Below are 21,654 nucleotides of genomic sequence, written 5' to 3' on the forward strand. Positions count from 1 at the left end.
ATACATGCATATATGCATGTTTCTAATTTTTTCTCAACTCTGAAATCATATGCTCCATACAGACCTCAACTTCTCCACTCTACAATAATTGGGCATCTTCCTGTGTGACTTTATGTCTATCACGTTTTTTAAAACAGTTGCATTTCAGTTCAAAACAATTTACATTCATTTAGCCAGTCTTCTACATGGATATTTCTTTTATTTTCCCCACTTTGTTTTTTGGCTTTTTCTGCAAAAACAAAATAAAGCCACAATGGACGTCCTTACATATATGTAGGAAAGTCTCCTAGAAATGAAAATGAGTCAAAGGGTATGTAAAGTTAGTATTTTCAAAATCAAGGTCAAATTGCCCTCCCAAAATTCACAAGACTCTTAACAACATGGAAAAAAAAACACACAGTGGATTTCTTCACACTTGCCCAATTCTCTCTTGTCCCAGAGATGAAGGTACAGTCTGAAGCCATAATATTAACTGATTTCACTATTCACCATTAAATTAATGATAGTTCCCTGCAGTTCTCAAAAATGTAAACAACACAGGAGGTCCTAGCTCAGGCAAATCAAGTTCCTCCAGCCAAGAAGGAGGTGTGAGAAGAGCTCTCCAAAGACAAACCAAATGAATCACAGACAAACGCGTTCAAGGTACCTCACGTTGACTGAGGGTTTCTGTGTGTTCGACTCAGCACTAAATCCTTTCCATACATTATCTCACTTTAGGGCCTGTGTATTTGCGAGTGTTTATAAGCCCAATAAAAGCCTCACATATTGCCTGATGAGCCCTGGGAAAATGAGAAGCGGCCTTCACCTCTGGCCAAACAGCAGAGACGATACCAAAGCCTGCTCTTGGCTTCCCCTCCCCCGTCTCTCCTCCAAGCAAAAGCAGGTGCTATTTCCAACCAGCAGTTGCAGGCCAGCCTTCTATCGGCCCCAAGTCCCCACCAATGGCCATTTCCAACACGTCTGATGAGTTTCTCGATGACCCCTGGGCTTGGGGAAACCCTCAACTATCGTCTGAATCATTAAGACACATACGTGTGTCTGTGTAGCTGTGTGGTCGGGTGTGTTTTGTGTATTGAACTCTGCAAAAATTAGTCAGAGAAGTGGTCTAGGTTTGTTTTTTTTTTTAAAGGGGGTTGAATTAACCAGAACACCTCACTCTTCTAGCTAACAGAACCATTTACTGTACTTGAGATAAACTGGGGTTTACCATATTACTCACCCCTGATCACACCATCAAAAGTTCACGTTCTTTTCTTTACACTTACTGTCAAACTAAGCAAAAAAATAGATGCCCACCTCCTAGGATAAAAAAACGTGAAAAAGAGCTGTTTCCCATCATTTCCCATGGTCCAAATCCCAAGTAAGTCCACACTTGATTAAGATCCCCTAGCTAATTGGACACCATTGAGATGAGAGCAATTAATTCACTAGTTTTGAATGCAAAGCTTGACTAAATGATTCTGTGCCATAGTATATATTCTCTGGCACTTGCTAATATAAATGCAGCCCCGTATTTATTTTTTTAATTTTCTAAAATCTTTTCAGAAGTCAGGTTTTTCTTTGCATTTTCTTTTTGGCAAGATATTTGCTTTACAATATTGTGCTGGTTTCTGCAAACATGAGTCAGCCACAGGTGCACACATGTCCCGTACATATGTGCACACGTGTCCCCCCGCTCTTGAACCTCCCTCCCATCTCCCACCCCGCCCCGCCCCACCCCCTAGGTCGTCACCGAGCACTGGGTTGTCCCGAGTCACAAGCAGCCCCCGGCCATGTTTTACACACGGCCACGTGTGGGCTTCCGTGCTCTTCTCTCAGTCCGCCCCGCGCTCGCCCTCCCACACTGTGTCCACCGGCCTGCTCGCTATGCCTGCGTGTCCACGGTTACCCTGAAGACAGGCCCATCAGTGCCACCTCTCCACGCACACGCGCGAACATGCCATGTTTGTCTTCCTCTTTCTGACTCACTTCATTCTGTACAATAGGCTTCATTAGGACTGACTCGAATACGTCCTGTTCTGAAGCTGAGTAACACTCCACCGTATATGTGGACCACAATTTCTGCACCCACTCTTCCATCGATGGACATCGAGGCTGCTTCCATGTCCCAGCAGAAGTCAGGTTTTTGAGACTCAGTCTACATTTCCTCCCCCAATTAATGAGGTTACACCCCCGAGCACAAGGACACGCTCCACAAAGCATTAGAAGCCAGACACCAGCATACCGCGGGAGTGAAGACTCTACCTACCAGGGCCCACATCTCACTTGTCAGAAAGCAGGGCCACAACTCCTGCACCACCCCCCATCCCCTGCAAGGGAAGAAGGCTTTCTCCCAGCTCCCTTTCTGAAGGTCTAGCCACCGGGGATGGTTTTCTAAGCTCTAGAAACCCTGGGGCTGCTCCAGCAAGTGAAGCTGCTTGAAGAATCTGTCTTTCAGTTACTATCAATCCCCTGGGTCGGTCTGTGACAGGCCTGTCTTTGACTGTATCTCACTTTCTAGCCAGAAGATTTTTCATGAGGTTCCAGGATATTCAGGGACAGATCATTTGTATTCAATAGTGTCACTAACCTACTCAAACGAAAAAGTGCCTTTTGCGTGTGTGAAATCCATCAAACTCTGTTTAAGCATCTGAGACGGGTTTCAGGGAAATCAGTCACTCCGGGTATTCGTGCAGAGCAGTGGCTTATGGAAGAAGTAAAACCAACCCTGAAGTCCAGGATAAGCCCTGAAGGGTCCTGATGCATGAAGTGGAGATTCTGAAATCAGTGCCAGGGAGTAAGGGTTTAGGATAGCTTATTTGCAAAGCTTAAGAGAGTGCATTTGGATCCCCTTGGACAGGCTGTTGTATGTAACTGATTAATCTCTGACCAAATAGAAGTAAATAAACGTTGAAGTGAGTATGAATTTTTTTTTTAAAAAAGGAACTTTTATTTCTTTTGCATTATTTAGATAACCTAGATCAGCTACTGTGGAGAATAGTATGGAAATTCCTTAAAAAGCTAAAAATAGAGTTACCACTTGATAGCAATCCCACTCCTGGACATATAGCTAGAGAAAACCATAATTTGAGTAGATACATGTGCCCCAATGTTCATCACACTATTTCCAACAGCCAGGACACGGTAGCAACCTAAATGTTCATCAACAGATGAATGCATTAAGAAGATGTGGTACACACACACACACACACACACTCTCACACACACTCTCACACACTCACACACACACTCACACACTCACACACACACTCACACACACATACACACTCACACACACTCACACACACTCTCACACACACTCTCTCACACACACACTCACACACACACACTCACACTCTCACACACACTCACACACACTCTCACACACACACTCACACACACACATACACACACACACACTCTCTCTCACACACACACACTCACACACACATACACACACTCACACACTCTCACACACTCACACACACACACTCTCACACTCTCACACACACGCTCACACACATACTCACACACACTCACACACACACACACTCTCACACACACACATACACACACACTCTCACACACTCTCTCTCACACACACACTCACACTCACATACACACACACACTCTCACACACACACACACACACTCTCACACACACATACACACACTCTCACACACACACACACTCACACACACACCCACACACTCACACACACTCTCACACACACACTCACACACACTCTCTCACACACACACACATACACACACACACTCTCACACACTCTCACACACACACTCACACACATACACACTCACTCTCACACACACACTCTCACACACACTCACACACACATACACACTCACTCACACACTCACACTCACACACTCTCACACTCACACACACACACTCTCACACACACACTCTCACACACACACACTCACACACACTCACACACACACTCACACACACTCACACACACACACACTCACACACACACTCTCACACACTCACACACACATACACACTCACACACACACACTCACACACTCTCACACACTCTCTCACACACACTCACACACACTCTCACACACACACTCACACTCACACACACACTCACACACACACACTCACACACACACACTCACACACACATACACACACACTCTCACACACTCACACACACACTCTCACACACACACTCACACACACATACTCACTCTCACACACACACACTCTCTCACACACACACTCACACACTCACACACACATACACACTCACACACACTCACACACACACACTCACACACACACACTCACACACACACACACTCACACACACACTCACACACACACACTCACACACACACACACTGGAACATTACTCTGCCATGAAAAGAGCAAAACAACGCCGCTCGCAGCGACACGGGCAGGCCTAGAGACCGCCAGGCTGAGTGAAGCCAAGTCAGACAGAGAAGGACAAACATCACAGTATTGCTTATATGTGAAATCTAAAAAAAAAAAATGGTATTTACCACAACAGAAGTGGAGTTACAGATATAGAAAACAACTCTATGGTTACCAGAGGGAAAGCAGGGGAGGGATAAACCAGGAAACGGGGACTGACATACAGGCACTGGGCAGACCAGTAATAAGGGCCCACTAGAGAGCAGGGACTACCCCGGACTCTAACGACCTTTACGGGAAGAAAGTCTGGAAGAGAGGGGCCACATGTCTGCACAGACCCGATTCACGGAGCTGTACAGCAGAAAGCGACACAACACTGTAACTAACTACACGCTCGTGTTTAAAAAAAAACCCTAAAATACAGTCGCTACAGTTTGAGCACCTCCTTCCATCATCTGACGCTGCTCTGATGTCGTAGAGAATGAGACAGGGGTGGCCTCTGCTCTCAAGAAGCTGAAAGAGTAAGCATGCCAAGCCCTGACTGTAAAGATCCAGAGGATGAAAGTAGGGGCAGCGGAGGGGAAGGACTGGCCAGTCAGCTGCTCTGAGGAGGGGCCATCTAAACAGAGGCTCGAAAGGCCAGGAGACCAGTCCCAGGACGACCGGGAGGGCTCCAGGCCAGGCAGAGGAAGGCTCGCCTCCTGAGTGGTGAGCGCGCCGTGTCAGAGCGCCAGGAATCAGCCCCTGTGACTTGTGAGCCGTGGGCTTCAGAGTGTGAGGTGATCGGGGTGAAACGCTTGGTAAATTAGGATGAGGAGTCGGGGGGTCATCCTAAGCCTGACAAAAGGTACTGGGAGTGATCAGATGAACTGAAACCCAACTCTTCTGCAAAGACCCCAACCTAGAGGGCCCCCCAGAGACAGCGGGGGCAGGAGCAGCTGAAGCACCCCATCCCCGGACGCCCCTCTCGCACACGTGGGAAGCGCAGAGGGCAACGGGCTCCTGGGGCGACAGCAGCCTGTGACCCCAGGCCCACAGCCACGACACCAGCCCCCGTTTAGTCAAGAGCGGCTCAGGGGTGAAGAACCCGCCTGCTAGCGCAGGGGATGCGGGCTCGACCTCTGGGGCGGGAAAATTCCCCTGCAGAAGGAGATGGCAACTCACTCCAGTATTTTTGCTGGCAAAATTCCCCGGACTGAGGAGCCTGGTGGGCTACAGTGCCTGGGGTCGCAAAAAGAGTCAGACATGGCGAGCGACTAGACAACAGCAAAGCCAGCAGACGGCCTTGCCTGCTCCTGCCCCAACTTCTAGCTTCTCGCTCCTCCCCAGGAACGTGGCCCCGGTCCCATCTCTGTGTTTAGACACATGGAAGAATTTGGGCCCCCAAGTACCAGCAGATCCCATACTTCTGCTAACTGTTACTTTTGGGGACAAAAATACCTCTGAAATCCTTATCACATTTCATCCAAGAAACGAGGCTCATCCACTCTGCAGCCGTCCATAAATATGTTGCATGACACGAAGAAAACTCCCAAATATTAGCACCCCGTGATGAATGTCCTATCAGCCATTACAGACTTATTTTTAGCAGAGCCGACCACTAAGTTCTGAGCCAAACAGAATGTCATGTGTTACCCGGGCAGCAGATGCCAGTGTGGCCATCCACCAGCTGATCCGGGGCGAGGGGCCCCCTGGAAGATGCTTCTTCTGAGAGGTGATCCGGGGCGAGGGGCCCCCTGGAAGATGCTTCTTCTGAGAGGTGATCCGGGGCGAGGGGCCCCTGGAAGGTGCTTCTTCTGAGAGGTGATCTGGGGCGAGGGGACCTCTGGAAGATGCTTCTTCTGAGAGGTGATCCGGGGCGAGGGGACCCCTGGAAGATGCTTCTTCTGAGAGGTGATCCGGGGCGAGGGGCCCCCTGGAAGATGCTTCTTCTGAGAGGAGAGTGTACTTCAGTGATCAGTGCCATTCAGAAGCTTAGATACACTGACATAAATGGAACATGGACTTAATAACGCCAAACATTTCCATTGTGTTCAGTGAAATAACATTACTGGATACTTTTTATTATGTACACTGGCAAAAAAGTGCCCTAACTTTTTTCAACTTGCATTTCCATACTCGTATGGTGGCCAGACATCAAATATGGGGCTCTGAAATGATGGGATCAGGGACTTCCCTGGTGGCCAGCGGTTAAGAATCCGCCTGCCAACGTGGGGGGCATGACTTCGATCCCTAATCCAGAGAGATCCCACACAGCCTGGAGCAGCTGAGCCCGGGGACCACGGCTCCTGAGCCTGCGTCCCACACCCCGGCAGCCACGACCGCGGACGCCCGACGACCCAGAGCCCCTCTCCCCAAGAGACGCCACCGTGGCGAGGGGCCAAGCACTGTCACGACACAGTGGCCCCCACTCGCTGCAGCTCTAGAAAATCCCTCGCAGCCAAAAATAGACAGATAATAAATTTTAAAATGATCAACACTGGCCTATTTTATCTCTGAAAGCTCGAAAGCCCCATGCCTGCACTATGGCAGTCCAGCCGGTCTGTTGTGAAAAACCATATGTATAGAAACCACAGATGATAATAGGGGAGGAAAATACGGAAGGAAAAGTCACTGCTTCACCCTCTTTTCAGGAATTACTGCTCACAATTGCTCACATCTGCCATGCCTCAATGGTATTCATTTGCAAGGTTCAAAAATACTGAACCTTGAAAGTGAAATAAAGAGCTTTATCTTCAAAAGAAAAATTAAAGACCTGGAGCAGAACCCTTGGGACCAGTTTTATTACACCTGGATAATGGCAGGTATTACTACTCTATGCCGAAGTATGTTTTTATGAATAAGCTAACACACACCCTTAGGCTGTAAAGTTGTGCTCTAGGATATATAACATGTTGATTCAGATACAAAATAAAATACTGTTTGCATGGTAGGTTTTTAATGAAAAGTCTAAAAACACATCTATTTAACAAACCTCTAATTTTTATAAAGGGGGCCTAAAAAAGCCTGTTTTTTTTTTTTTTCAATCTAACTACGGGTGGTCTCACACCTAGAAGTGGTACAAGAATCCTTTGTCAGACCACATGTCTTAATTTTTGGTATGGAAAATGTGGTCACCGTAATTATAAGCCAGAGAAAGTAAAGAGCTGAAAAAGTTCTATGCAGGAGGGGAGTAATAATTCGTTAGCATTCAATAAAACTGTAATTTAACCAGCTTTTAGGTGTGTAATAATCAGCTTGAAAATTACAGCACTTCACAATTTTCTATTTTACCTTTTGGCTATTTGTCGAAGTGGCTCATTCCCTCCGTGAAACTTATGCTCCATGGAAACAAATGCAGCGTTTCCCACACCCCTAGAAACACCCCCACCAGACCTGGTACACGGCTGGTTTTTTGTGTTCAGTGAACCACAAAGGATGTTTCAGGAACAACCCCAGGAAAATAGGGCAGGAGGAAATCAATCATAACCTGTTTCGAAGCTCTTCTCTTAGGCTTCCAGATATTTCAAATATATCCTTTAAAAAGTTGCAGTTATGGAAACAGTTCACTTGTGCAGACTTTAAATAGTTTTGGCTAAGAAAGGAGTCAACATTAATTATCACAGGAGGAGGGAGAAAGATTAGCTGTGAGACTCAGTCACGTAATTCCCAAGACCTTTTCCCTGAAAGGCATCACTCGGGACTGAAATACGCACACACTGCAATACACACTGGAGGAAGAGACGCAGTGTGACTGTTTCTCCCTCTGTGCGGTCTTTCTGGACTTGCTATGAAAAGGCCTGAGTCAAGTGAGGCTATGGGAAATTAATGAGAGGAGAGCATTTCATGCCGTCAAGATGCTTAGCTACACAGGCAGCAAGAAGGCATCACATGGCCCTTATCACAGCGGTAAAATACAAAGGCCTTTCCGCAACGCTGGGGTAGAGACGAACGTGAAATTCCCAGCACCTGGAAATGTTATAGCTGCTGGTCGTCTCCGCTCGGAGTTCTATCATTCTCAGATTTCTTAATTCCACGTTACACCAAACTTGCCTCTTAATTGCCGTTGCTGCTGCTCAGTGGCTAAGTCGTGTCCAGCTCTTTGCGACCCCATGAACTGCAGCACACCAGGCTTCCCTGTCCTTCACCATCTCCTGGAGTTTGCTCAAACTCATGTCCATTGATTTGGTGGTGCCATCCAACCATCTCGCCCTCTGTCACCCCGTCCTCCTGCCCTCAATCTTCAATGTACATATGATAATCAGTCTTACAGATCCTAATGCTTTAGCGTCTTAACCTGCAGCTCCCAGGCTGCACCTCAGAATAAGAAGTAGCCGAAAACAATTTTCGAAATCTATCTTCTTCCCGTGTTTTGATTTCCTAGAACAGAAAATAGGATGATGATGTCAAACCAAGTGAGAAAAGTAACATTTCCCTGAAAGCTAGGGCTAAGTCAACTACAGTTCAATAAAATAAGTTTTTAAAAAAGAAAGATACGGCTTGGTGACATGTGGCTACCAAACCCATAAGGGCTGAAATTGACTTGAATATGTTCCCTCAGGGCTGGCTTCTTCCAAGGGTGCTGCAGGGACGAAGAGCTTTGTCTTCAGGGTTCGCCCTTGGCTCAAGCCCCAGGCTGGCCCTTCGGAGCCGTGCCATTGTCCACAGACCCCTCATTTTCTTGGAGCTTCGGGCCCCTTGTCTGTAAATGATTGTACCAGCCCGTGGTCTTCCGGACTCAGATAGAGCAAGGCAAGCCCAGCACTGTGACTGTCACATGGTAAGAACTCAGGACATGGGGGCTCTCGTGGTCCCACCTTCTGGCCTGTCCTCCCTGACTCGGGGCAGGTAACACCTGGAAGCCAAACCTTGGACGCACCTCCTGCAGAGCTCCCGCCTTGGAAGGAGCGCGCCTGGCGGGCACAGGCCCTGCAAGGGCGGCCCTCCGCAGCTCCCACCTGGAGGCAGAGGCGGGCGGCGGGCGGCGCGCTCTGTTCCGGCTCTCGGCGGCCTTCTCCAGCCAGCACCGCCGACCTGGCGTTCCAATGAAAGTCACGCGCAGAGTTGCGAGGCGTCCAGGAGACGCTTCTTTGAAAGTGGGGCCGGGGCGGAAAAGAGATGGGACCAGAGAGGACCCGGGCTAAGCTGGCCTGCCCTCCCCAGCCCGGGATGGGCCTTTCTCCGTGGAAAATGTCTGCTTTTCAATACTGGGTCATAAGGTGGATTTTATTTGAGTTTTTCAGATTATTTGGTCTCCATTTTGTGAGAAAGTCGTCGTGTCTGCCCTCCAACAAAGTCAGTTCAGGTTGAGGAAAGGAGAGCGGTGACGCTGAGGGAAGGAGGGTCAGCCTGAAGCCCTGTACTCCTGCACCTGCACCGAGAGACACACACAGACACACACACGGACACACACAGAGACACACACACAGACACAGCGAGAGAGACACAGCCACACACGGGCACAGACACACAGACACACACACAGTCACCCAGACACACACAGAGACACAGCGAGAGAGACACAGCCACACACAGACACAAACACACAGAAACGCACACAGTCACCCAGACACACACAGACACACACAGAGACACAGCCACACACGGACACAAACACACAGAAACGCACACAGACACACACACACACAGACACACACACGGTCACCCAGACACACACAGACACATAAACACACACAGACACACACAGAGACACAGCGAGAGAGACACAGCCACACACAGACACACAGACACAGACGCACAGAGATACCTAGACACACAGACACTGAGACAGAGACACACGCTGATAGACAGACATACAGAGAAACGCACGCACACACACACGCGCACGCACGCACACGCACACGTGTGCACACATGGCCAGGCACGCACACACACGCACGCACACACGGCCGAGCTGGACTCGTCCCACGTGCTCCGTGCTGTGGGCAGCGTCTTATCTCTCCTCCCCTTTTTTATCAAGAAGATCCCAACACTGGCAACCACGCCCCAGGTGAACAGGGTAGTAAGAACCACAGGCAAACCAGTAGCAACAGGTGGCACCTCCCCGGCGGGCCAGCAGGAGCACCTTTCAAGAAAGCAGGCCTGCAAGCAGCTTTCCAGGCCCGGTGCAGACTCTCTGCTGCTCAGAAAGCGCAGGCTCACTGTCTCCAGACATGTTCTTGTTTTGTTTGTTTGGGTTTATTTTTGCCTTCGTTCTGCAGGAAGCCTCACAGATATGACAGGGTGATTTAATTCGGTACAAACCTCGCCTCCCTAATTCTTAGAATGTAGATAGATACCACTACCGGTGTTCTTAGAGTTACACAGCCTCCCACACCAAACCTAGTGAAGTAGAACCCACATTTCATTGGAATCCCTACTTTTAGTTATTTGCAGGTTTTTCTCGACGACACAGGAAACCAAATATGAGGCAGTGTTGTAGATACTGATAAATGGGTTTCTAGAACATGTTCAGTGGCTGGCAGAACACTGCCTGATTTCTGTCCCAAAAGGGAGATAACGACTAGCCCTGACCCCTCGTAGGGGAGAGGGGACTCCAGTGCCCCTCTTCTCAGGCGAACGGGCTCACGGCAACAGACTCTGGGAGGCACCTCTGTGAAGGCCCTGGAGAAAGTTCCTCCTGTGTCCCAGCAGCCTGTCAAGAGCCAGAGATGACAGAAGATTCCACGCGGTGGAAAGAAAATCAGTTTGAAGGGAGGGGTGACATTTGCCTGGATGTCTGAACCCACTGAGCTCTAAGCCCAGTTGGAGTAAGTCAGGCGCCTTCTGTGTGAAGCGGGCAGTGAGCCTCCCACACTGCAGAGGACCCAAGTGCAAGGCCGGGGCCTCTTCCTTAAAGACTTCTGCGCGTCTTGCTGCACTGAGATCCAGCACACGGACCAAGCTCAGCCTTGGCTGAACTCCCCCCGACTCAGGTCTATCTGCACCCTGAGCTGACAACAAATCATCAGCAACGTCCAATTTTTTCATGCAACACTGACGTTTAAGGCAAACCCAGATCCCAGAAGGCCCTTCAAAAAACGCTAACCAGTTCATCCTTACAACCCTCCTTTTCCCACCACCACCAACAGGATGTACCAGCTGGGATAAGGCTTGAACAAATAACTTTTAAATCCCTGCAGGCATGCTCAGTTGCTCGGTCATGTCTGACTCTCTGCAACCCCGTGGACTGTAGCCCACCAGGCTCCTCTGTCTGTGGGACTGCCCAGGCAAGAATAACTGGGGTGGATTGCCATTTCCTTCTCCAGGAGGTCTTCCCAAGGAACAAACCCACATCTCCTGCTTGGCAGGTGGGATTCTTTACCCCTGAGCCACCTGGAAAGCCCCTATCCAGCTTTTAAATAAGTTTCTTTAAAAAGGAAATTAATTTATTCATTCATTCCCATAACTTTCATAGAGCACTGGGCGGCACAATCCGCTGACAAGTAACTGTACTAAGATTTAGAAGACCTGGCTCTACCAGGCAAGGCACCCCAGGCCATTTTCCTAACCTTCCCGTGCCCCAGTTTATTTCTCCCTAAAATGGGAGCCTGGGCAAGATGGTTTCCAAGGTTACACTGAACCTTAGCATCTGGGGCCTCCGTGCTTCTGCTCAGCCTACTCTGTAAGACACTTCTGGGTGCAGCAGAGAGGCAGCCGTGCAAAGACACGGTTCCGACTCATCCCGTCCACAGTGTCACTGCCTGGCTCTACTTCCAAACCTCCATCACAGGCTCTTTCGACTCAGCATCCAATTTCTATCCTCCTTTAAATGTCCGCCTCTCTTTGATGCGTAGAGATTCTTAGTCCGATGGGGCCCCTCCTAGCTGCACAGGATTGGACTGAATATCTCCCCACTCACCTGCACATCACAGCTCCGTGGCCTGTGTTTCGTGGCAGCAGGCACCAGCAGGAGTTCTCTCAACAAGGATGACTTTGGCCTGAACCAACACATTCTTGGGGAGATTCTAGAATATGGGGTGACTCCTGATCCACGCAGCTTGCCCTGCTCCCAATGTGCATCCGTCCCCCTCTCCTGCCTTAAAAACAAACATTCTGGCCTGCAGCCTGCAGTCCTGGGATAAGAGACCTGGTTTGAAATCTGTGCATGTTGGACCCGTCATCATCCCAGCTCCTGCAAACAGGCTGCCCTCAGGCAGAACAGCTTTGCTCATCAATCAAGCTTCAGGGAAGTGGGTGGTTTGAGTGTGGGGCCCACTTCACCGTGACCGAGCTCCTATGAAAACGTCTGAGTGTGAATGAAAAAAACTCAACAGTCTGCTTTCCGCGTCCGCTGCAGGAGGGCCAAGACAAGGTTTTATTTAAAAATAACTCCCTCCTCTTTCCTGAAAGCTGAAAGCAAGCACATGAGCTTAAAAAGAATTCCTCTTTCAAGATTTACTAGTGACTCAGATCAGAAAATACAGCTGTCAGCGATGTCACGTGCAGAACAAGAGAAATATTGGGGGATGTTTCTCGAGTATTTAGAACTTAGAAATGACCTATTTCTGGTTTTCTAAAAGAGCCTCCTGAGAAGACATCTCATGTGGCTGTGAGGTATTCGGATGGCAGTTAGCAAGTGCACCAAAAGCTCTGAGGCTAGGACGGGCCCCCGGGCCACGCTGCGCTCCGTCCCTCGGTCACGTCCAACTCTGTGACCCCATGGACTGTCGCCCACCAGGCTCCTCTGTCCAAGGCATTTTCCCAGCAAGAATACTGGAGCGGGTTGCCATCTCCTCCTCTGGGAGACCTTCCCACCCCAAGGACTGAACTCGTGCCCGCTGCACTGGCAGACGGCTACTTCACCACCGAGCCACCAGTGAAGCCCAAGACGGGCTATGACACAAGTCCCCCTAAAAAGGGACGCGGTTCACGGAAGAGTCGTGTTCCTGCCACAGGGCTGGAAACAGCCCGACTGTGATCTGAGACTGGGGCAAGCCAGGCAATTCCTGAAGTCTTAAAATGAAAAGATATTTATATGTATGTTAGACCTATGCACATATTACATGTATATAATATATATTTACATATAATCAATAATTATATGTACAGTCAATCCTAAAGGAAATCAACCCTGAATGTTCATCAGAAGGACTGATGCTGAAGCTGAAGCTCCAATATTTTGGTCACCTGATGCGAAGAACTGACTCACTGGAAAAGACCCTGAGGCTGGGAAAGATTGAGGGCAGGAGGAGAAGGGGATGACAGAGGATGAGATGGTTGGATGGCATCACCGACTGGATGAACATGAGTTTAAGCAGGCTCCAGGAGTTGGTGGACAGGGAAGCCTGGTGTGCTGCAGTCCATGGGGTCACAGAGAGTCGTACAGGACTTAGTGACTGAACACCAATGCATAAGTATAAATAAAATGGGGCCAATTATACCTTCAACTCATAAAATTCTGAGCACTAAGACATTACATGCAAACTTTATATACCGTAAGCACAATACAAGCGTAAAGCATTATTATAATAAAAAGCGTATTTATTCAAATACACGTTACCCTGTTCAGAATTATTTGATTTCTAGTCTAGCTTTCGTCCTTTAAAGAATGAGTTTTTAATTAATTCAGTTTATACATATTTCCTGTCTGAACTCTTCACATTTTCAAAGCTCCTACACAAGTGACTGAAGAATACAAGCTTAAAATAACCTGAGAAATAACAGAAATAGAATAGATAGATGATTTTAAAAGCATTTACCCTTTGCCCCAGCAACCCTTCTGGTATTGTCTCCTGCCCACATTCGAACTGACTGATGACAAAGGTTATCTGTAAGACCAAACGATTGGAAATAGCCAGGTGCCCGTTAGTAAGGGTGGCAATGAAACATGGAGATGATAGCTGCATAGTGGCCTCCAGTGAAGCCTTCCCTGGGCAGACCCTTCCCTCTGGCCCTGGGCTGGACCCTGTGACCTGCTTGGGTAATGGAACATTAGCGAACATGCTGCAAGGAGAGCCCTCATAAGCCTTTTTATATCGCGGCATAATCCCTCTCTGCGTTTGGAACCTAGTCACCACGGGAAGAAGCCCGTGCTAGTCTCCCGGACACCAGGAGCCAGCGGCGGTGGACTCTCCCGCCAACACGCAAGTGAAACCATGCTGGGCCACCGAGGCCGAGTCAAGCCGCCAGACGGCCCATTCATACCAGTAAATCCACGAAAGAAAAGCTACCCAGCGGAACCCAGCCCAACAGCCCCCCGAAGAGCCGTGAATAAATAAAACCGCTGTTTTAGCTTAAGCCACTAAGTTACGGAGCAGTGTGTTACCCAGCGACAGATAATGGATCCACCACAATATTCTGCCAAACAGTGGAATACTACGAAGGCAGCAGCCTACCCATGAAGAGAGGAAAAGGGCGCCCTGACATGCTAAGGCTCCGAGACACACTGATCAGTCCACAGGCCACCGGACAGCAAGGCTGTCTTTTATGCAGAAACAGGAAGACCTAGATAAATGAACAAATGTGTGTGTGCATATACACATACTTATTTTGCATGAAGGGTCTGTATACATACTCAAGAAATTAACATAGTCCCCTGTTCCCAGGGAATAAGGGGGTGAACTGGGTGGATGGGGACAAGGTGAGAGTGAAACTCATCAATAAAAATGTTTCTAAATTGTTTCAGTATGAGAACCATGTGAACCTATTACCTATTCAGAAATCATATTTTTAAAGTAAAATATCAGACTAATCCAAGGTAGAAATGACAAAGATCGAAACAGCAGATTTTCAAATTATTATAATTCTCGCGTGATGTCATCCGTCTCAAGTGTTCGTCAACCAGAATAACCCCCTCTCTGTAATGCACACGGTGATCTGTAAGCACAGCTTATCTTCCCTGCTCGACAGTAAAGGCCTTGGAAGGAGGGACTGTGCCTCACGCATTTCTGTTTCTTCTGAAACTGGCAAGAACCATGCAGGGCACAGAGCACATTCTCCATAAACGGTTGTTGAAAGAAACAGACGACACTCTGACATCCCCAGAGGTCTCTCCCGTTAGTGCTGAAATGTCCTCGGATCTTCAGCAGCTTGGCTTCCCTACCTGCACACAAGCTCCACACACCAGCTCTGAAGAAAATGGTGGGCACCCACTGTATGCTGGGCTGGCTTCCCTCACCACCTTGCCCTGAGCCACTGGCCAGGGTAAACCTACAAGCTAAATTTGAAGGCCATGGAAGGAGAAAAAGCAAAACAGGCTCCCCCATTTAGAAAGAAAACAACAACACCCACAGGGGAAGTCTAGAAAAAGAAAGACCTTTTATTATTTCTCATCAGTAACAAATTTCACTTCTGTGGTCGAGTGAGCAGCAGCCTGCAGCAGACTAACCCTGCAAAGCCGGGTCCAGACGAGCCACCCGTGGGGATGGGAAGCCGGGCCCACCCCGGGCCTCCAGAGAAGCCGGCGCTCAGGCCACTGTGAAGGGTTTGTCTGTTCCAGTCTAGCGTTTCCAGGAAAGAGAAGGCCACAGCTTTCTGCATAACCCGATTCGGGGTTTGATAGTTCTCACTGGAGAGCATCCCTTACTTGGAACCTGTAGCTCTCCTCCTGGCCCTCGCCTCTGCCCCTTCTGACATGGGTTCGCTGTTTCCGGTCTGACCCTATGAAAGCATCACCTTTTCAAGGAGGCGGTCTGAGTCACCCCATCCCTGTGTTCACCTCCTCCTCTCCAGATGTGCTCGGCCCCAGCCTCCCCAACCCCTGGGGCCTCCTGGACTGCACCCTCCGGCGCATCCTGCCGCGCGCGGCCTTGGTGCTTGCGCTCCGCCAGCACAAGCCAAGATAAAGCGGTGAGCAGGCAACAGAAGGCGGACCGCCTGGGCCGGAGGGCACGCACCGTCGTCTCAAGAGAGGCAGGGCAGCAGCGTCTCCCTCCCACCAGTTCTCACCATCTCTGCTTCTCCCACACCAGTAATTCTAATTCCTGGGCTTCCCTCCCTGATTTCGTGCCCCAGTTTGTGGACTCATTTCACTGTCCTCGGCAGCGCTGCACTTTCCCCACAGCTATGACACCGGGGACTTGGTCACCGTGGGGAATCATCTTCGAAGGTTCCAACAGGTAAAGAAAGCCAGAGAGTGAGGCTGACAAGCTAACATGCCTCTGTGCTTCTGCCAAGAGAGCAACAAGCACTGGTTATGAGCCAGCTGTGTGCAAGGAGGTGAGTCAGACGCTGTCGAGAGTAAGACATCACCTCTGCCGCTTAAGAGGGACACGGGTGAGATGGCATTTACAAAGGGAACGTGGGCTCGGATGTGCAGAGCTCACTGACGGGCCAGGTAGGTGTGCAGCTGTCAGCCCAGGTAGAACAGAGGCTGTGGAAATGGCAAAGAAGGAGGGAATGAGCAAGATCCTCAGAAGAAGGCTGAGGCTGATTCCTGAGCACAGAGGAGAAATGCGTGACACAGGATGCTTTCCAGGTTTCAGGTCTTGAAAGAAGGAAACTTGTACCACTCCTCACAGAGGCAGAAGGGAGCTGGCTATCCTGAGGACACCCTGAATTTGGGGGAAAAAAAGAGGAAATTTAATACTCAACTTCAGATGGGCAACTACAAGTGGGAACATAGCTTCCTGTGGAAGGCATGAAAATAAAAGCCTTTGTGGAGGAGCAAAGACACAGAGCTGAGCACAGAAGAATCGATGCTTTTGAACCGTGGTGCTGGAGAAGACTCTTGAGAGTCCCTTGGACTGCAAGGAGATCCAACCAGTCCATCCTGAAGGAGACTGGTCCTGGGTGTTTACTGGAAGGACTGATGCTGAAGCTGAAACTCCAATACTTTGGCCAGCTGATGCGAAGAGTTGACTCATTGGAAAAGACTCTGATGCTGGGAGGGATTGGGGGCAGGAGGAGAAGGGGACGACAGAGGATGAGATGGCTGGATGGCATCACCGACTCGATGGACGTGAGTTTGAGTGAACTCTGGGAGTTGGTGATGGACAGGGAGGCCCAGCGTGCTCTGATTCATGGGGTTGCAAAGAGTCAGACACGACTGAGCAACTGAACTGAACTGAACTGAATTGAAAGACACAGAGGAAGAGGAGGGCTCAGAGGCAGCGGCAGGGCGAGCTTGACCATCTTAGTAGAGACCCCAGCAGGTGAGCGTGGGCTTGGCCCCAGTACGTGCTGTAACTCCACGAACGTGTTGTAACTGTTCGGAGAGGGGAGAGTAATGCGGTCGTCAGAAAAGTGGGAAGAATACCAGCAACAGAGCCCAGTCCCATCAAAGGAGAAGAACTCAAAGACGGTCAAGGACGAACACAGCGTGCAGAGCTGCATGATCTCCTGCAGACCCAGCGCCACGCTAAGGGTCCAGGCTGCCTGGTCCCCAGCAGCGGCTGGGTGGTCCAGCCCATGGCCCAGAGGACCACAGAGCCTGCACAGACCCCCAGGGTGGCACTGCCTTACTTGGCATGAAAACAAGATCCCTGGGATTTATAATATTTTCAATTTACTATTTGTGCTGTGTCAACTTGACTATGAGATCTGGGAACTTTGAATGGAAGTCTGAAAGGAAGCGGGATGTTGCGGCGTGCATGGACTCCACCAACACTGTTTACTCTAATCTCAACTTTGGAGAGAGGGAAACTGGAACGAGAATTACCTTTATTTCTTAAAAAAAAAAAAAAAAAGACTAACATTCAAAGACCCCGGCAGTTGATTAAACATCCAAAGGAAGGTTCTTGATTAAAGGGACTCTTGACAAGAAGCACTGAAGGTCTAAGTAAATATCCCCATCTGGTCTGGCGCGCCACCTGGCCCTTCACCCGCCTGCTCTGTGATAGGTTTCAACCGACCATTCTGCTTCATTTGTACCAGTGCAGAGGCCACCTGTCCTGGGCTAGGCTCTCGCATGAAACAAAGTGAACAGTTCTTATTTCCGTGCTGCCCAAATGATTTTTTTAACACAAAGCACTCCCTTCCACCTTGAGCAGATTTAAGAAATGCTGACTCTGAAGAACAGGTATAAACAAGGCAATCTTTTGTTTATGAAGACTGTTAACGACCCACTCCTAGAAAGGACCCCTCCTGTCCCGGGCACTGGTGAATTAATCCATCCACACTCTTTAGCTCATTTCCCTGGCTGTTACGAGCTAAAGTGGAGAAAGAAATGTTTTACAGGGGGGACGCGGTGTATGTGTGCTAAAAACAGGCACCACACAAATCCAGACACAGAAGCGGAAAAGAATTCCAGGTGCAGGGACCAGTGTAAGCGCGAAGGGAGGGGGAGGCAGGCGCGTGGTGGGGGGCGCGTGGAGGGGGCGGCGGCCGGCGTGGAGGGGGCGCAGCGGAGGGCGTGGGCTGAGGACTTGCAGCCAGGAAGGCTGCGGGGGGGGGGGGGGGTGTGGTATTCTGCGATAGAGCGCGGCCATCCAGCGGGGGAGGCCGGCCTCTCTTGGGAAGGTCTGAGCCAGGAGCAGAAAGGTCGCAGGGTGCCCTGCAGCGCCGGGAGAGGGAGGGGCACACGGAGAGCTGCCACCACGGGGACCCCCGGCCCCCAGCCCCCGGTCTCCCAGGCGGCCGCAGTCTGGAGACACCGGGTCTCCTGGAATCAGTATCCGTTTGGATCCCGCGTCCCGCAGTCCTCAAAAGGTCTAGCGTTTCCTTTTCCCCAATACACTGTCACCCCGGTAAAAGGCGGCAGGTCCCTTTAGGCAAGGCTGGGGGACAGGTTAAGAGTATAAATTCGGGGGGAGCGCAGCAGGGTCCTTCCTCAAGGGGAACCAGCCTCCCCTTCATTCAAGGGGCCCTGGGTCTAGAAATTGGCCCAGGTTTGAGAACTGATTGACGGTCCATGACTTTCTGTTTTTATGATTTAAGTCTGACTTCTGGTCACTAGAACTGACTTCTGGCCTCGACCTGCTCTGCTTACACAGATCAAGTAAGCCTTCAGGAGCCTGGCCACAGATGTCACGTCTAGGAACACGGTGAGGACAGAGGCAGAAGCGGAGGAAACGAGGCGCAAGGCGGGGCGTGGGCAGCGGGAAGGGGGCGGATGGCGGCGGGTAGGAGGCCAAAGCCGGCTGGACGAGGGGCCAGAGGCCGGCGCGCCAGGGCGAGGGGGCGTCTGGCAGAGGAAGAGACGCAGTAGGAAGTGGCGGGGAGCCCCCCGGGGCATGCGAGCAGCAGAGCGTGGTGAGTGTGGGACGGAGACGGGGATGAAGGGCAGAGCCCAGGGGTTCCGGAACCGCACGCACACAGGCAGGAGCGTTCAGGGGGTGGAGATGTGACCAGAGGCGCAGACAGCAGAAGGCCCGAGCCAGTATCTGGATTTACCCGCAGGGACTGGAGAGGGGAGCTGCGGAGCTGGTCTGCGGGCAGCTCAGGGCAGGGCAGGGAGAATGCCGCTTGTGCAACAGACACAAGGTCTAGAGTTTCAGGAGAGATGTTTCTGAGGTTCCAACTGCTCCAGCAGAGTACGCCAGCGTGGCTCTGGATGTCCTCAGAAACTGGTGAGTAAGTAGGACAGCTGTTTCATGAGAATGATGGAAACAGACGACCCCTGGAGCAGCGGGAGGGGTGGCGGGGATGGGCAGCAGGGAGTGAGGCCATGGAGCCAGAGGCAGATCATCCGCTTAAAAACCAGGCAGAAGAGATGGTGGCCCACAAGGAGCTGCAGAGTTACAGACCATTTTCCCCAGGATTTGGACATCCTAAGTACACTTGCGGACAGCAAAGGGGAGGTAGGGAAGGTTCTGGAAGGTTCTGAAAGTCTGGGGAGCCCTGGAAGGGCCCGGACTGTTGAACGGAGGGCAGACATAAGTCTACAAGAGGTACTTCATGGAGGCCTCAGGGTTATGACCCCCTGGTAATAACCTTGGTGGTGAGTAAGGGGCTCAGTGTGGACTCAGGCCCTAGAGAGAACAGTCTTTTATTCTTTCCAAAATAGTGAATGCAGAATTAGCATTGCATCTGTATTATCTTATCGTTGGCTTCAAATTTCATTCCTGTGTTATGCTTTCCCAGTGTGCTTGGTTGAAATTTGCTTAGCTGGTAACATTCTCATCAGCAAGGAGTCTGCAGCCAGCAGTGTGCACCCGCAGTGTTCCCTTAAATGCACATTGCTCTTTTGTGAATGAGACACAAAGAAACTGAATTTCTAACTAATGCAAGATACTGGATTCACAGATAATATTTTATCTGGGTTTCAGTTCAGTCATATGTCTCAAAATGAGCTTATCTCGCCCGTAAGCCTTCTGCTTCCCTCTGTTCATATTTTCCCCTGCCATTCAGAGCGGGTGGCGGGTTCGCGTTTCTTGCCATTCATTTCTGCAGGGCTCCGTGGAATAAATCGGTGGCTTCTTGCTTAGCCCGACTCTGAAGGCCGGGCCCCGCCTGTCACTCCGTGTAGCCCGCACGCTCTGTCCTCACTTGCGGCCTCACTGTTCTCCGACCCAGTTCCGAGCTGCCAGTTCTCTTTACTTCTCTCCGCTTGGCCCCAAACATTGAGTCCCAGGCTCAGACGCGTCTCTGTCCAGAAGCTGCCTCTCAAGAGCGCCCTGTCCTGTCTGCTCTGCCCAGTCCTTCAGCTCTGGTCTCTGCAGGTGGTGTCCTCTGGGTGCGAGCGTGCTCAGCCGCTTAGTTGTGTCCGACTCTGCGACCCCATGGACCGTCGCCCGCCAGGCTCCTCTCTCCATGGGATTCTCCGGGTGAAAAGACTGGAGTGGGTTGCCATTTCTCCCTCCAGGGGATCTTCCCGGCTGAGGGATGGAGCCTGTGTCTCCTGCTTCGGCAGGCAGATTCTTTACCACCGTGCCACTGGCATTCGTTGCTTCCAGTTTTAAGCTGACTGTATACTTTAAGTGGTCACCTTAATTCTTCATTAATACTCTTTTTGGCCGAACACTGGAGCTTTGGCCATCCCTTATGGTCCACATCTTAGGGAGTATGGCTGACTGTGGTCCTTTACCGCGTGCAGTGAGATCAGTAAATGACGAGAACGATGGTGCTGACAAGTAGAGCCTTCTTCTCCTGAACGTAAGATGTCGCGGCACATGGTGTCACTCTCACTTGGCTACAGTCTCTGCCTCTCCCTGGCTAGCGACACAGCTGCCGACACAGCAGAGCCACGCGGCTCAAGGACGCGCTTCCGTCGCGAGAACCAGGGGCAGACTGTCCTGAATCCTCCTGCCCCTACACAGGTTTTTATCAGAAACGCAACCAGTTTACTCTGAGGTGGGGTGGATTTTGGTGACTGCGTTTCTGCTTGGCCTCTGCTGCCACAGGAGCCCTAAGAATACTGACTGGGACAGGTCTGAAGATTATGAGCTGCCCAAAGGAGAGGAGGA

At 50.4% G+C, this 21,654-nt stretch overlaps 1 protein-coding gene across 3 annotated transcripts in view; it reads right to left on the reverse strand.

Annotated features, from left to right (window-relative positions):
- BCL2 (BCL2, apoptosis regulator) overlaps positions 1-21,654 on the reverse strand; it is a 193,297-nt gene that overhangs the window by 65,199 nt on the left and 106,444 nt on the right. The window contains exon 2 of one of the 3 annotated variants that reach the window (XM_018039338.1): positions 8,513-8,749. Within the exon in view, the coding sequence (XP_017894827.1) occupies positions 8,654-8,749 (96 nt within the window). The 3' untranslated portion in view covers positions 8,513-8,653. 3 annotated transcript variants of the gene reach the window in all.

Source organism: Capra hircus, chromosome 24 (assembly GCF_001704415.2).
Source record: "Capra hircus breed San Clemente chromosome 24, ASM170441v1, whole genome shotgun sequence".
Classification (NCBI taxonomy): domain Eukaryota; kingdom Metazoa; phylum Chordata; class Mammalia; order Artiodactyla; family Bovidae; genus Capra; species Capra hircus.